General features: G+C 48.4%; 2 protein-coding genes across 2 annotated transcripts; both read right to left on the bottom strand.

The window, feature by feature from the left end:
- Positions 1–295: 295 nt before the first annotated feature.
- LOC147986786 (BTB/POZ and MATH domain-containing protein 4-like) lies at positions 296–766 on the bottom strand. The gene has a single exon (XM_087542158.1). It carries the CDS (start codon positions 764–766, stop codon positions 296–298), a length of 471 nt encoding a protein of 156 aa, XP_087398284.1.
- An 11,087-nt stretch (positions 767–11,853) lies between these two features.
- Positions 11,854–15,758, bottom strand: LOC125537918 (putative protein phosphatase 2C 48). The gene is made up of 8 exons (XM_087542157.1): positions 15,738–15,758; positions 15,128–15,545; positions 14,820–15,043; positions 13,451–13,628; positions 13,141–13,227; positions 12,986–13,031; positions 12,815–12,891; positions 11,854–12,572 (listed from the first exon to the last, which is right to left on the bottom strand). Exons 1-4 carry the CDS (start codon positions 15,756–15,758, stop codon positions 13,533–13,535), a joined length of 759 nt encoding a protein of 252 aa, XP_087398283.1. The 3' UTR covers positions 11,854–12,572; positions 12,815–12,891; positions 12,986–13,031; positions 13,141–13,227; positions 13,451–13,532.
- Positions 15,759–15,970: the final 212 nt, after the last annotated feature.

The following is a 15,970-nucleotide window of genomic DNA, read 5'->3' as shown; positions in this document are numbered from 1 at the left end:
CGTATCAAGGTTACAAGATCCAACAAGTCTACAGAAAAAAGTTCTTTCTATTTGCAAGTGTAGGATGAAAGTGTGATCAACGTAAACTAGGGATACAAAAGTGGCCATCCTGCGAAACATACACAGCTTGGATTGCATATATAAAGATGATACCATGAATTTATTATGAAAGTCTACAAAAGCCATGTTTTATTACAAGCAAATTGAAAAGCAACTATCTATGCCATTACTCCAATCAACCTTAAAAAAAGGCCATTACTCCAGTGGAGGGTCTGCTGCTGGCTAGATCGATCTTCTATGCGACGGTGTTTCTCATGACGATCAGATCACACCTGATGGTGAAGCAGTCGTCATCCCGCAGCTTGCACTTTTCGACAATCACCCGATCTTCCCAACCACTGAAAATCTCGATACCTACATGTGAGAAGGGAAGAGTTCGTGTGGCGGTCACCGGTTCCGTGCCTTTATACGGCTTGCCGTCGCTCCCCAGAAAGCTGAGCGTGGACTTGACCGTCACGCCAGGCTCCTTGGCCGTTCCTTGGAGACATAGGTAGGCGTACGCTTGGCCAGCATACCCGTCAGGGTAGAAATGGATGCACCAGTTGTAGCCGCCGACGCTGAACGTTTTGGAGCTTACATGATTGCCGGCGCCCATGCCGTCGAGCAGCGAGTAGTTTGTCACCTCGAATTTGTGTGCGCCCGTCGCGGTCTTGGTGACGCATCTCGACGACGTCTCCGCTCCGCACGAAGAGCTGATGTTTCCCATGGCAAATCAAGATAGCCGGCGGGCCAAGGGCAAACGCACGGGTGAGCTCCAAAGAAACCAGGTCATCTATATATATTTGTAAGCTGTTTTCTCGAAAGTAGAACGGATTACAGTACTATACTAGGAGGATACCAAGTCGGAGTAGGAGAGCATCGTCCAGGATAACCGGTACGTCGCACGAACTACGTACGTGCCGGTGACACGTGTACAAGCACACACACTGTCGTATCCATGTAAAATAAGAAAAGAAAAAGGGCACGCACTAGAGTGAGTGCACGCACACATCCCAGGACTGCTTCCCTTTTAAACTCACGTCGCCGGACTAGCTAGACACGCGCGTATGCTTTTTTACCGACTTGTTATTTTGGAAACGTTATAGGTCTGATTGCAGTATTGTACAATTTCGCGTGAACAACTCGAAGGCCCTTACAGCAAGTCTAGCCGATCCCATATAATCGGTTAGCAAAAATGTTAGATACACGGACTAAGGCCCTATTTGGTTCAGCTTTTATCAACGGATTCCGCTGCCGTGTAGCAGAATTTAAATTAAAGGACGAATCCAGCAGAATTCGATTTTAAAAATCCGCTGCCAAAATCTGAATCAAAAGCGGAAGCAGTTCAGGACGTGCTTTCCAAAAGGCCAGTGCTAGGTGCTGGCGGACCGGCCCAATTTTCAGCCGGTCGCCTAGCAGCCGACCGATTTAATTAGATTAGATTACTGCCAGCCATTAGATACGTAACCGTCATCGTCTTCCCACGCGCAGGTCTTCAGACACCCTAGACAAAAGTGGATCACGCACCACATGCAGCCCACACGCATCAACTGTTGCGCCGGTGGCAAGTATCTCTCTCTTCCAGCACCGCCGACAACCATCTCCGCCGCCGCAGCCCTCCGGCAGCCCCGTTCACATCACTTCTCGCAATCCTCGCTGGTAGCAAATGTCCAGTTAGTCGCAGCAAAAAACTGGTCGCTAGTAGCAGCTTTCTCTTCGCCGCAGTTGCAGCCATAGTAGCACCGTCGTCGCCGGCCGTGGCACTGCTCCACACCGGTGGCAACACCGCTCCTCAGGTCACAACACCATCTGCTGCTGCTGCCGGTCACAGCGTCTTGGTCGTTTTGCGTCGCCCACCATACTGCCACGATTCGGTTGTCGACGCACCACCAGCCGCTCGTCGTCCCTGCCCTTGCAGCACCGCCCGCCCATGGTTGCAGCACCCACGGCCAGTAACCTCATGATTCATCAAAGATGGATGTAACAATCAATATCGCCGGTAGTAGTAAAAACCCGAAAAGGTGATAGCAAAAATATACAAATAGTTCCAACAAAAAAACATGGCAACACAATTTGGGTTAGTTCGAGCAAAAATCTAAGACGGTGGTAGCAAATTGATACACAGGTTCCAACAAAGACAAAACGTGCTCGCAAAACACTTGATTGGTTTCAAACAAACACGGAAGATGATGGTAGCAAAATTTTGAGCTGGTTCCAACAAAAATAATCATGGTTCCAGCAAAAAAAAACTCGTCGGCCGTCCGGATATAAGCGTGTTCCTAAAAGAAACAGCGGTTCCTACTGGACAACGGCCATGGACGCCTGAGACCTGACCTTGAAGCATCACCAGCTCGCCGCCGGTCGCCGTCCTCACATCATCCGTTCCTCGTAGCACCCGTCCTCGCCGCCGGTCGCCGTCCTCGCAGCCGCCGTCGTCCCGTAGCAACGCCATCATCGCTCGACGCTTTCGTCGTTTGCAGCAATTAGCTGCCTCCGTCATAGCACACTGATGTTCGTCAGGTAGTTGTTGTTCGGCGGAGCGGTGACAAGAAGGCGGCGAGGACGCTGTCGCAAGCGAGGCGACGGGTGATTGTCGTTCGATGAATCGACCTGGAGGAGGTTGACGGGAGCAATAGTGCCGAGGTGCGGTACAAGAAGATCTCATCAAGATCGTCGTTCGGGGGTGCGAGGAAGAGGCGAAAAAGTTGCGAGCTGTCGTCAAGGTGTGCACATGAGCTATCAGTTTGTGTGCGCGTGCGTTTGTGCTATTCTGATGTGATCGATCTTGAGGGCAAATTTCCAACATTTGGTATCTAGAGCAAGGTTCGAGTGAAGCTGCGCTTGCCCCGAGGTAGCGACCCTGCTAGTGCCTCGGGGCGGGCAATAGAGTTGCTGTTGTAGCGATGAAGAGAATTGGGCGGTCGTCGTTCGGCATAGCGGCGACGAGAAGGCGGTGAAGGTGTTGTCGCAAGAGAGGTGACGCGTGATTGCCGCTCGGCGGAACGATCCGTAAGAGGGCGACAGGGCTGTCGTCGGCAAGGCGTTGGTGATCCTTGATGGTTATGGAGGTGTCGAAGTTGTGACACCGAGGAAATCATCGAGATCATTGTTGGATGATGCAAGGTGGAGATGGCGAAGTTGCGAGCCGTTATCAAGGTGTACACATGAGTTCTTGCAAGCTGCGTCCAAGAGCTCAGATGTGTGAGTCTTCTGCTGCAGTTGAGATGCGTCACTGGCGGAGGAGAATTGCGAGCGAGAGCGGGCGGAAAAAGGAATTTGTGCCTTGCGTTTCCGTTCATGATCATGGAGTTCCGGCGAGTTCATATACGGTGAAAATGAGTTGCACGTATATGGCGAGTTGTGTTGCTGCTGGACATGAGGTGTCGTTTGATAAGATGTGGCATCGGCGACATTGAGAAAAAGAAAAAATATGGCGGGTGAAAAGATGTGTTTCCCCGTGCACAAGCAACCGATGAGAAGACGAAGATCAACGTGAAGATGGACGAGCACCAGTTAAGTTGAGTTCCTGCATGAGGCTATGCGTTTAGTCTGCATGTAGCACGCTAAGATGTGACAGCGTGGCTGGTAGTCCGGGTAATCGTTGGTTAATGTCTATGAGTCGGTATGCAAACGAAGTTACGGTGACGATGAAGTGGTGGCCATCGTTGTAAGAAGAGAGAGGTTGCGGTCCGATAAGTCACGTCACCGGAGGCAACCGGCGGGACAAGATGAAGAGACGATCGTCTGCGTGTCTTGTCGAGTAAGAAGTTGAATGTTTGAATTAGGGGATGAATGTTGGAATAATTCAAACATATAGTAGTTATGATTAGTAAAAGATGATCAACGTTGCCGGTTGATACGGAATAGGTAAGTCTGAGTTTGGTATTAGTCCTATACGTGTGAGTCTAGTAGTACTTGGCTGCGTCCGATTACTTTATTGGTTTCATTGTCGGTTTAGGTATTAGCCGGTTATGTGGTAGGTTTAGTTTAGGCTGAGTCCTAGTCGGTTCCTGTTTAGGTTTGCTTCGATCGAGCGTGTATATATATACATACGATCTGGGCTGGAAGATTGTATCGTGACGAGTAATATCAGAGAGAAAAAATAAAAGCAATAAAGAGAGCGATTAGAGGGTGTGAGACGCACCCTTGGCTATCAGTTTTGTGTGCGCGTGTTCATCGTGTGATTTGATGTGCTTGATCCTGAGGATGAATTTTCAACAGATGTAGCACCGCCATGTCATCGGCTGAAGCTCCCGATGCCGCCGCTCGCACCATTGCCATCCAACAAAGACCGATTGAAGCTTTTTTCCATGTCCCTTGAAGCTTTTTTCGGGCCGGTTGTAATTATTTCTATGGTTTGAAGCTTTCTTTCTCATGGCCATTGAAGCTTTTTTCATGGTTGAAGCTTCCTCCTTCATCGGTTGAAGCTTTTTCACTGACCAGTTGAAGCTTTTCCCCTCGTGGCTCGAAGATTTTTTTTCGAGGTTGAAGCTTTTTATCTATGGCTCCATGCCCGTTGAAGCTTTTCCCCATGGTTGAAGCTTTCTCCTTTCCCGGTTGAAGCTTTTTCCGCAGTTGAAGCTATTTTCACGCCGGTTGATAAATTTTTCACGGTTGAAGCTTTTTTCATGCCTGTTGAAGCTTTTTTTCATGCCGGTTGAAGCTTTCACCAGCATCCCCGCCACCATTCGCAGGGCGTCTCGCTGCTGGTTCCAGCATTGCACGTCGACGGTTCCAGCTTTTGCTCTTGCCGATTGCAACATGCGCTGCTGCTGGTTCCAGCATCTCCGTCGTCGTCTCAGCTCTTATGCCTGGCTAGCATCAATGGTGACACCAGTCGCACCCGAAGCCCCCAGCCTCGCCATGATGCTCCGCACCGCCGTCACCCACCTCCCTCTCTTCTATCTCCGGCACGTGGCCTGCCTAGCACCCTCATCACAGTCCCCGCTCACCACACATCCCCCCGGGTGCCGCTCACACTAGCACATGTGCGGCTGTTATTCCCCACTAGCTGGAGGAGGAAGAAGAAAGCGATTCCCCACTAGCTGGAGGAGGAAGAACAAAGCAGCATGGCTAGGGGAGGTCCTGTGGCGGGCTCTCGCCGAATGCACAAATTCTGGCTGGGATTAACGGAGCAAGAGGAGCGGAGAAGAGAGGGAGAGAAGATGTGTTGGAAATAAGAATAGAGGGAAAATGCGTCGGAAGGGATAAGATATGGCGGGTGATAGGCGCCGGTCGACCGGCCCAAATTGGGTCGGTCGACGCGCAGCCCTTCAATTAGACCAGAGATGACCACCCGTTCGCCATCCTATTTCTTCCTCTCCCTGCTCCCTTACGAACACCACACCCGTGAAGGCCCTCTTCGCAACCCCGCCTCACGGGATCACCATCGGTGAGCTTAAAGTGCCCCCCCACCGCCGAGCTCGAAGCAACCCCGCCGCCGAGCTCGCTCGAGTTTTGCAGCACCTTCCCGCTTGCATCTTGTGTGCTTCCCTCGGTTCCAGCTCCGGACATGATCATTGCAGCCCCCCAACGAAGCTGGTTCCAGCATCTCAGTGCTACAGCCGCCGGCCAGTACCATCCCCTTCTCGCTGGATGCAGCTCCAAAACAAGCCCTGGCTAGTTGCAGGTCCCGTCGATGCCTGTTCCAGCATCGCAACCGCTCCTTCCATCAAAAACAAATCCCACAAACCACAAACTCTCCATCAAATTTGATTGTAGCAAAAGAAACAGCCGGTTCCTGCAACAAATTACTCTAGTTCCAGCAAAAATCCCACAAACATCAGAATCCAACAAATTTGATTGTAGCAAAAGAAACAGACGCTTCCAGCAATAATTTACTCTAGTTTCAACAAAAATTTCACGAACATCAAACTCCAACAAATTTGATTGTAGCAAAAGAAACAGCCGGTTCCAGCAATAATTTACTCTGGTTCCAACAAATATCCCACAAACATCAAACTCCATCAAATTTGATTGTAGCAAAAGAAACAGCCGGTTCCTGTAACAAATTACTCTAGTTCCAGCAAAAATCCCACAAACATCAGAATCCAACAAATTTGATTGTAGCAAAAGAAACAGACGGTTCCAGCAATAATTTACTCTGGTTTCAACAAAAATTTCACGAACATCAAACTCCAACAAATTTGATTGTAGCAAAAGAAACAGCCGGTTCCAGCAATAATTTACTCTGGTTCCAGCAAATATCCCACAAACATCAAACTCCAACAAATTTGATTGTAGCAAAAGAAACAGCCGTTTCCAGCAACAAATTACTATGGTTCCAGCAAAAATCCAACAAAACATCAAAATCCAACAAATTTGATTGTAACAAAAGAAACAGCCGGTTCCAGGAACAATTTACTCTAGTTGCACCAAAAATCCCACAAACGTCAAATCCAACAAAAATTGATTGTAGCAAAAAGAACCGGAGGTTCCAGCAACAAAAAACTCCCGTTCCAGCAAAAAAAACATGTTGCCGGAGAGCTCACTGCCCACGCTCGAGGCACCCCCACATCGCCTCTCGTCGGCACCGCGTGCACGCAGAGCCGTCGTCGCCCGTCGCTCCATCACCTCGGGCATCCAAACCCCTCTGCTGACACGCAAAGTGGGAGAGTAGGTTGGGCACGGCTTGTAATGAGAGGAAATGGATGAGTTTGCCGGAGAAAGCCACCAGCGGGATTGGTTGGGAGGCTTCATGTGGGCGGGGCGCGGAGGTGGTGGTCATCCCTGGTGCTGCTAGCCGGAGGTGCGGTTTGAGGAGAAGAGAGATGCTCAGTTCACGAAGAAATGAATGGCTGGGAAGCTTCGCGTGCGTACAGAGGACAGCGCTTCGTGTCCAAATGGATAAGGCAGCGCGTGTCCAGCGGACGTGTCTACCGCGCATGTGAGTCGCACGATCGAGAACGATCATGCGGCGCGCGTCGGACCGGCCGAGTCGATTAGCCGGTCGACCGGCCGCAAACATAACCCTTTCCAAAATCTGATTCCGCTGCGGGCCAAAATTTGAAAAAAATTGTATCAGCTGGTTTGCCAAATGACCTACATCTTTTTCACATCAGATTTTCCACAGCTGTTTTTTCAAAGCAGATTTTTCACAGCTGCTTTTAGAAATCCACGGCCGAATCAAACAGGGCCTAAAGCAACAGGATTTTACAGACTTGCTGACTTGTTCCTTTTTAATTGGACTAAATAACCATCTCCTCCTAATTAATCGGGCCCCTGATTTTAACTGGTGGGGGTGGGCGCCAAGCCCTGTAAAGCTCCGTTGATATAGCAAAGCCGATCGTTACTCAAAAAAAAAAGCAAAGCCGATCGGTTAGTAGAGGAAAATATGGGCTAACCAAACTCGCAAACCATTAGCGGAGTAAAGTTTATCCTCCTCCGGCCAAAGACTTCCACCAACACTCCTAAATATACTAGACCTTGGCCGTGCCAAGTAAAAGTTTCAGCAGCCCTCCCCCCTTCCCGCCGCCGCCACCCTTATTCCCACTTTTTAGGAATTGTTTTTCAAAAATGTTAACGCCCACACATGTGGGCGTTTGCATCTCGCCCACACGCGTGGATCCGCGTCCGTTCGTGAGCGTATGAATCTTGGCATATTTCTAGTGTCACGTAGGACTGGCCTGGTGTGTGGGCGTTTAGCCGGTCGCTCACACGGCCGTTTCACCACATAGGAGGGGCACGCTGGTGTGTGGGCGTTCAGCAGTTCGCCCACACGCCATTTTGCACGCACACACAAGGGCTAGTGTGTGGGCATTTGCCATCTCGCCCACACGCCCGTTTCCTCTCCCACACCCAAGCTGCTAGTTGTCATGTGTTTTGCAGTGCATATGGCAACTGCCCCTAGTGTCCTTTATAAGCAGGTGGCAACTCTCTTTTTTTACCCGAGTTTGCCATGTGTTTTGCAGGGTACACGGCAACTACCTAGTGTGCACGTAAGCAGATGGCAACTCTCTTTTACCGAGTTGCCATATGTTTTTGCATGATACATGGCAACTGACCTAACGTGCATGTACATGGCAACTGCCCTAACGTGCATGTACATGGCAACTGCCCTAACGTGCACGTAAGCAGATGTCATCTCTTCCTTTTTACATGGCAACTGCCCTAGCATGCTTATGAGCACATGGCAACTCTCTCAACTGCCTAGTGTTAGTATGTGGCAACTCCTAAAGTTATGAAATCATCGCAACTACATTAGATCAGACCATACATGGCAACTGCAGTTGTCCGACATGACAATCGTAGTTCAGCGACATGGCAACTGCAGTTAAACGAACATGGACGAGGGTCTGGACCATGGCAACTGCGGGCGCGCGGTGATCGTCACGCGTGGCGTGCGGGACCAGGAGGTATGAGGCCTGACATACGGGCGTGTGGGCGTTATCAACTTCGCCCACACGCACGCGTGTGAGAAGGATCGGGAGGGGAAAAAGAGGCATGTGGGCGCTGGTTGTTTTGCCCACACGTAGGTGTGTGAGCTGTTCCTCTTATACACCACACAAAATGTGTGGGCGAACTCCCTAACGCCCACACGCGTGGCACTTATCGGCGTCCTTGTTTTTTGAAACATTGTACACTTTTCTACTTTTGTACATTTTTTTGCGTCCCAAATGACGGATGCCATGTTCACATTGCAAATGTAGGTGTTCTGTTTTTGAATTGGACCATGGCTAAAAGTTTGTATTTACGATAGAATTATTATTGTTCTTCTTCTTAATTACATTCACTTGCGACATACAGGTCTTCCATGGATTTTGGGTCGTGTCATTTCTTTTCCTTTTCACGACGCGTTGTGAACGTAGGGTAATGCTACCCCTAAGAAGAGGTTAACGTAATGTTTACGTAATTAGCCAGATGAAAAGTTATGATCAATAAGTATGATTGGGGTTAGGGGAAGGAGGGCCCCACCCCACTTAAATTTGGGGGGGGGGGGGGGGGGGGGGGGGATTGTTTGATGGAAACTTATGTTAGTCTTGGGAGGATTATTCGTGAACTTATGATTTGTAGATCAGATCTTGTAGCTATTTGGGCCAGGGGCTGTGCGAAATTTACTTTGGCAGCCATTCAAATACAAAAACAACTTAACAGCCAAATCTCAAACACCATGTGGGATACGCAGAAACAAGAAAAGAAGAAAGCAGAAATAGTGTAGCAATATATACCACAGAGGAGTAATGCAGTGGCATCCCAAAATTCACGGCCATGACCCCTTTTCATTATTGTCTCTAGGCTGTCTTTTGCTGAGACACATGTAGTTCGTTACTTCATACTAGTAGAGTGCCCGTGCATTGCCACGGGCTCTTGAAAAATTTGCAAGAGTTACATGTTAAATTTCACATGCAGAAACAATATAACACAAATACAATTACTGAATAATTGAAGTCTATTTTGCAATGAAAATTGATAACAAAAAGAAAGACTAACGGCATGTCCATGTAACAAACTAAGCGATGTCCATGCAAGTTTCAGACGCTTCTCAAGTCCTACTAACTGTTTTTTATATGAGAAATATTAGGGATTAATATAAACAAAACATATGTTAAGATGAGAAAAAACAATAGATATTTACTGTCTATATTTGATGAGAAAAAACATTCAAACAAACCTTCTTCAACCAAGTACATTTGTTTTTTCTCTCAATTTTATTGTGATACCCTTAGTATATGAAAGGTAAGTACAAAAAATATTTATTTTTATGAACCATATTTAATATATGTATACACTTTTATTATTTCTGTCATGTATGTATACATTTAATATCTATGTTTTTTATCATAAATTCCTACACATGCGAGTCTAGCATTTTTATCGTTGAGCAAAATTTGCACACAAGGCCCAAATTAGCTATCCACCACGGCCCAACCAGCACCGAAACTTAGCCCCCTAAAAATAACTATAAAAGAAATTACCTTATTCACAGTATATTTTTTGAGGGAACAGTATACCTGGAAAAATGGGCCAGCCCAACACGACACGGCACGGCCCGGCCAGGATTACACGGGCCAGGCACGGCACTTCCCGGCCAAGCACGCGTGCTGGCCTCTCCGGCCCAGGCACGGCAAAGTTGCCTCACGGGCCGGCTCGACGGCCCACTTGGCACGGTGGCCTCTGGGCTCACTGGCCACCCCTCGCCTTTTCACCTCCCTCCGCCGCATCCCAACCCTAACCCCACTCACTCACCACTCTCCCCTCCACTCACTCACTTCCTCTCGCACTTGCCCCTCCCCCGCCTTATCGCCGCGTGCCTCGACGAGGCGGCGCCCGCGCGACTCCGTCCGTCGACCGCCGGATCTATCCCAAGCCGCGGCAGATCTTGGGGCTCACTCACCCGCCACCTCTCGCCCTCTCCCCTCCCCCCGCCGCATCGCCGAGCGAGTCACCGAGCCCGCAACCGCGTGACTCCGCCCGCCGACCACCGCATCAGTCCCATGCCGCGGCCGGTCTTGTGGCTCATTCACCTCTCCTCCACTCACTCCAACATCTCGACCATCTCCCCTCCCCTCGACGCATCGCCGCGCGCGTTGACCGTGCGACTCCGCCCACTGACCACCGCATCGACACGGCTCGGGGCTCCGACGAGATGTGTGCGGCGCGACCAACGGGGACGGACGCAACGAGCTTACTGACACGGGCGCGGGTGCTCGGTCCAGTCCCGTTCCCCTCGCATCCGCGGCGGTGTTCGTCTCCGGCGAGGTGGCAGGTGGATCTGAAGCGCGGCGAATCGATCTGCATCGCCTCCGGTACGCCCGTGCGTTGCTACGGGCTATGCATATAAATAAATAAAAAATTATTAAGGTTGTCTTCGTGGACGCCCTTGATACCTCTAAACCCGCCACCAACTCTGGCGCTCGCGACTTTCCGCCTAGCCACACTTGAATATGTTAACCCCTGCCTTCCCTCCGTCGGCAATGACCCGATGTTATTGTTGTACTTTTTCCTCCCGCCACTGCCTTTTTTTATCTACCCTGTAAAACCGCCCACCTCTCTTTGCCTAATCCCCAGCCTGCCACCCATAATTGAGAAGTGTTGATGCTCGTTGCTTCCCGGCCCGAGTCGCCGCCTACGCTACCCACAATTGAGGAGTCCTGATGCATCCCCCCTTGCCGCCCCTTGCCCAAGTCCCCGCCTAAATCATGCATTGGTACGAGAGACAAAAATCGTCGATGATCGTCACATTGTCCACCTATTCTTGATGAATATGATCAATCCCGAGTCAATGAGTGGCGGAGCTTCACATGAATGCTTGGAGGGGCAAAAGACTTTTAGGATCCCATGCACATCAAGCGACATTGTAAATTTTGTTATCATTATATGACATTTTCTCCTTTCTTCCTTCTCCAAGTAACTAATTCTGGTTAAACATAGTAATTTACGAAATTTTATATGATTTGCAAGAATGCCAGTGACCGAGACATTCTAAGAGTGCCACTTTCTGTGAATAATCTCAAGCAACTACTCCATCTGTCGCAGAAATCTTGTCTTAAATTTGTGGATACGGATATATCTAGACATGTTTTAGTGTTAGATTCATCCATATGTAGATAGATCTAAGACAAGATTTTTAGGACGGTGGTAATATAACTTTGTGAATTTAGTCCATGTACATAACCTTTTCAGCATGCATAGAGCAATGACACACATTACGCCACTAAACCTCAACCGGATCATCTTTGTGTGCATGTTGAACTTAGTATATATAGAGAGCTAACATGAATGATAACAAATATTTGCATACAAATAAGATGGATGTTTTAGTAGAACTGAAGTATACCCGACACGAAAAAGAGAACTGAAGTATACTAATGCCCATCAGGAAAAGCGCACTTCTATTTACTTGGCAGAAACTCCTAAATAGTTGTATCTTAACATAAGTAGGCAGAAGCACTAAATTGTACTACATAGGAGAGGAGAATGACACTTAAAAATTTGGATAGTCCCAAACCGCAGCTAATGAAAGCCCAGGTGCAGTGGAGAGTAAAAAAATGGAAGGATTTTTTCTCTAGCACACATTTCTTATCCTCTCTCTTTTGCTTTTTCTTTCTTTTACTCTCAACTTTTATTTGAGAGAATCTTTTATTCTCAACTTAACCACACCAAAACTGAACTGCAACTCTGCAAGCCCAAACTGCAAGCCCAATTTTCTATCTCACACAGGAGCAGGTCACGCAAGTCATCTTCGTTCTTTCATTGAACTGAACCATACCACAGACTGAACTGAGCCCCCAAAAAAAGACTGAACCACGCCAAAGTTTCTGTCTCACAAAAGAAGGTCACGCCGGTGCAGATAGTTCAGGGGAGGTGAGGCAGAAAGGAAGGCAGCAGAGGTTGGGCTAGCCTGCGAGCTGTGGCATAGAGATGGGGAGGAGCGAGAAGGATGGTAGAGAGCATGGCAGTTGGTGGTGAAGGTCCGTCAGAAGCGCAGACTTTGCACACTCTGCCGCTGTCCAATGTCGGCATCGCCCATGCGCTGATGCGGATGCAGTCTACCGCGGGTCCATTTTCTGATGGAGTCTTGCAATGCTTCTTCACTATGTACAAAAACACCATCTATTTAGAAACAGATGAAAGTACATACTGCATGATCAGTTGGTCACACACCTCAAGAATCAATACATCAGGTCACCAAAACATCAGAAAATTGTCTATTAAACATGCCGACAGGTGAAAATGCAACAATACATTGATCTTCTAAATTCTGCAACAAACTCTGAAATTGATTCTTTTTTTCATTCTGAATCTGTAGAGAAAACAGGAAGCTCAGGCTACTTACCAAAACCTGACATTGAAGTCCATACCTATGCCAAGCTTATATACACCATCAGCATGAAGCACCTTCTCCCCCCGAGTCTGAATACAGAAAGATAGATATGGAAACAAATCAATTATCTCCATAGCTTTCTACCCCATTGGCTTTCTAACATTCATAAGACGTTTTCAGTACCGATTCTTTTAACTTGCAGCCCACAACCCGTCGCAAGTAACCGAAGCTGGGTAGAAAGAAGGCATCCAAATATGGATTGTTACTGAAAATAAAGAATCACAAGGGTACTTTTGGCTGTTGCAAACCCACATATACGAGGGAAAGAGAGAGGCTACCTAGCAGCTAGCTCAGCCAGCAATGGTAGCTGTCGCTGCTTCTTGCTCCTACTGGTCAATGCTAGTCACTGCTCCTGCCTCAAGCAGCTGCGCATGCAGCCAACAACAATTCAGAGATATAAGATGACAGATAACAAAGAACCAGAAAGCAGGATGACGACACAGAGAAAAACGTTCAGATTGCAATTCGTGTATACCAAGCTATGTTATGCATTTTGGCATAAGTTGGTGGAATCACGCACATATTTCCTTTCAAATAAAAGTAATACTCGAGGTCTGAATTCAGTTTCAGAGAACAAAGCACGCATACTGAAGTTCGATGACAGGTCGACGGAGGTTGTCCGTTTTCTAGCCTTCTCACACTGCATGATGCGCGCCTTCTCCTCTGCGATTCAGATTCGAACGTGGGTGAGCAATGGCCGTGTCAGGTTGTCCCTGCAGGGCACCTTGTCAGACAGCGATGAACTTGTTGCCGGTGATGCTAGGCACTGGGGGGACGGCATGAACAACAGCATCAGCGGGAACGGCCTGAGAAGCATTGTTAAAAGCATTCATACAAAATCTAATCTTCTAGATGATAAGAATAAAAAATACAAATGCAATAATCCACCAAATATAGGAAAGCATTGTTACAGAATATAAATTCTAATCCGTGATAAATAGAGATCTGAAACCATTGATCACATGCAAGAAAACAGGAGGAGGGGGTGCACAACTACATGTAGGGCATGTAGACGCCGCTGAACTCAAGATTTGTGGGCTCCTGTTGCTTCTGTCGATCTCGTCATCCCCAAAGTCAAGTATACTGTCATAACATCAATCATATATGTGTTGGCATATTACTGTATCTGTTATGACAGGGATGGCCTTGCTTTAAATAGAGCATGTTCAAAGTGTGAGAGTTCAATCAAACTCGACAAACTCATTGATGATGTCCAATTTACCAGGAATTGGGTTCTCTCATCCAAAGCTGCCACAACTACTTAGTTTTACCTAAACAAGGAAGGCATGGTCAAACAATTTAATTCCACGCGTTGCACATTCGTAAATCACATGACAGATGTACCACACCTCATGAATACATGGGTGTCAGATGATGGTGCATGGATCTGATCCCAGCAATTACTACTCCATGTCTGTCAAAATATAAGGTGAATTAAATTTCCAAAAGTCAAAGTTTCCTATGTTCGATCAAATCTGTAACAAAATACATCTAACACCTACAATACTAAAGGCCTGTTCGGACTCACTCCCACTCCACAGCTCCGCTCCGGAGCGGAGTGGCATGCAACTATAATCTACGGAGTGGCCAGAAGGTCGCTCCGTCCGATCCGCTCCGTGGCGAGGGCGTGGAGGCTTTCTGAACAACCCCTAAATAATTCAAATATGGAAATATACTTCATCATGAATCTAATGATACTAATTTTCTATAGTAGATATTTATGTTTTATTCTACAAACTTGGTCAAAATTAGGTAAGTTTGAATTCTTTAAAAATTAGTACACCTTACAAGTTCAAACTGAGGGGGAATTGAACATTTCTGTAAAGACATGACCTTTTCTTGAATTATCAAATGATGCATCATCCTAACCATTAGATCATATTATCAATGTACGGTCCATAATCATTTGGGCACATCATAAAAATACTTTGTGACTGTGCGAGAATCTGTCGCTTACCCCGTCGGTGGCCAGGATGACGAACTGGTCCCGGGCGGTGATCCTCCTCTGCGTCACCTCCGGCGCCGAGATGACGCCGTAGTCCTTGACGCAGTAGTCGCCGAACGCACGCGACATGGCCAGCCCCGGCGCCTCCCGGTGGGGCACCCACACCCGGTGCACGCCGGGCTCGTCGTCGAGGCAGTGCACGCGGCCCTCGCACAGCATGATGCGTGCCTTCTCCTCTGCGATTCAGATTCGAACGTGGGTGAGCAATGGCCGTGTCAGGAATGGACTGTCCGTCTTCTAGTCTTGTCACGACGACTTACGGGGTAAGCCGGGCTTGAAGTCGATGGTGAGCTGGACGGCCGTGACGTCCCCGTCGTCCGACGTGGTCGCACGGACGGCCCACGAGTCGCCGACGTTCGCGACCACCATCAGGTCGCCCTGCTTCACGATGGACAGAGCCGTGCAGCCGCTGTTGAAGGCGTCGAGGCGCCGGCTCCGGTGGAGCTCCTCGTCCACGGCGGCGGCGGCGGCCAGGTAGGACTGCCTCAAGAGGTCAAACTGGCAGTTGCTGAGCCTCTTCTCGCCGTCGATGAGCGACGCCAGCGCGACGGCCTCCTGCCAGCGGCACAGAAGCGACTGCGGTAGCGACTCCCGGACGGCCTTGGCGGCGTAGTGGCCCGACTGGTCGTGCCCGTGCAAGACGCCGCAGAAGATGGTGTCGTCCTGGCACCCGTATCCCTGGACAGAGAAGAGAGCGACATGAGAAATTGAGAACAAACACGAATAACCCAATAACCAACTGTCTGTTTTTTATCCAACAAAAAAATGGGTATTCACATGGAGTATGAAATACAATGATTTTTGCAGTCTGAAAACAATCAGCAAATCTGATCCTACTATGAAGATGTTGGAAATAACATTTTTGCGTACGTAATTCAAGTTTTCTCCCATCACAATCAGTAAGTTTTAGGCGTTTAACTGTCCAAAGCAACTTTGGATTCAGATACCAAGAAACCCAACACCTTTTTGCTCCGGCAAATCAAGAAACGTACCATCCCTTTTTTTGGCAGATACTACTCCTACGGACTGAAACCCCTACAGGAAAAAGGCAAGCGCCGTATCCAAGAAACTTGTAAGTCCGTCCGCTTTCACGCCGGCCACGG

Source organism: Triticum urartu, chromosome 2A, assembly GCF_056163025.1.
Source record: "Triticum urartu cultivar PI428250 chromosome 2A, HENAU_Tu73, whole genome shotgun sequence".
Lineage (NCBI taxonomy): Eukaryota > Viridiplantae > Streptophyta > Magnoliopsida > Poales > Poaceae > Triticum > Triticum urartu.
The sequence above is the reverse complement of the archived record's forward strand: the minus strand, read 5'-3'. Positions and strand labels throughout refer to the sequence as shown.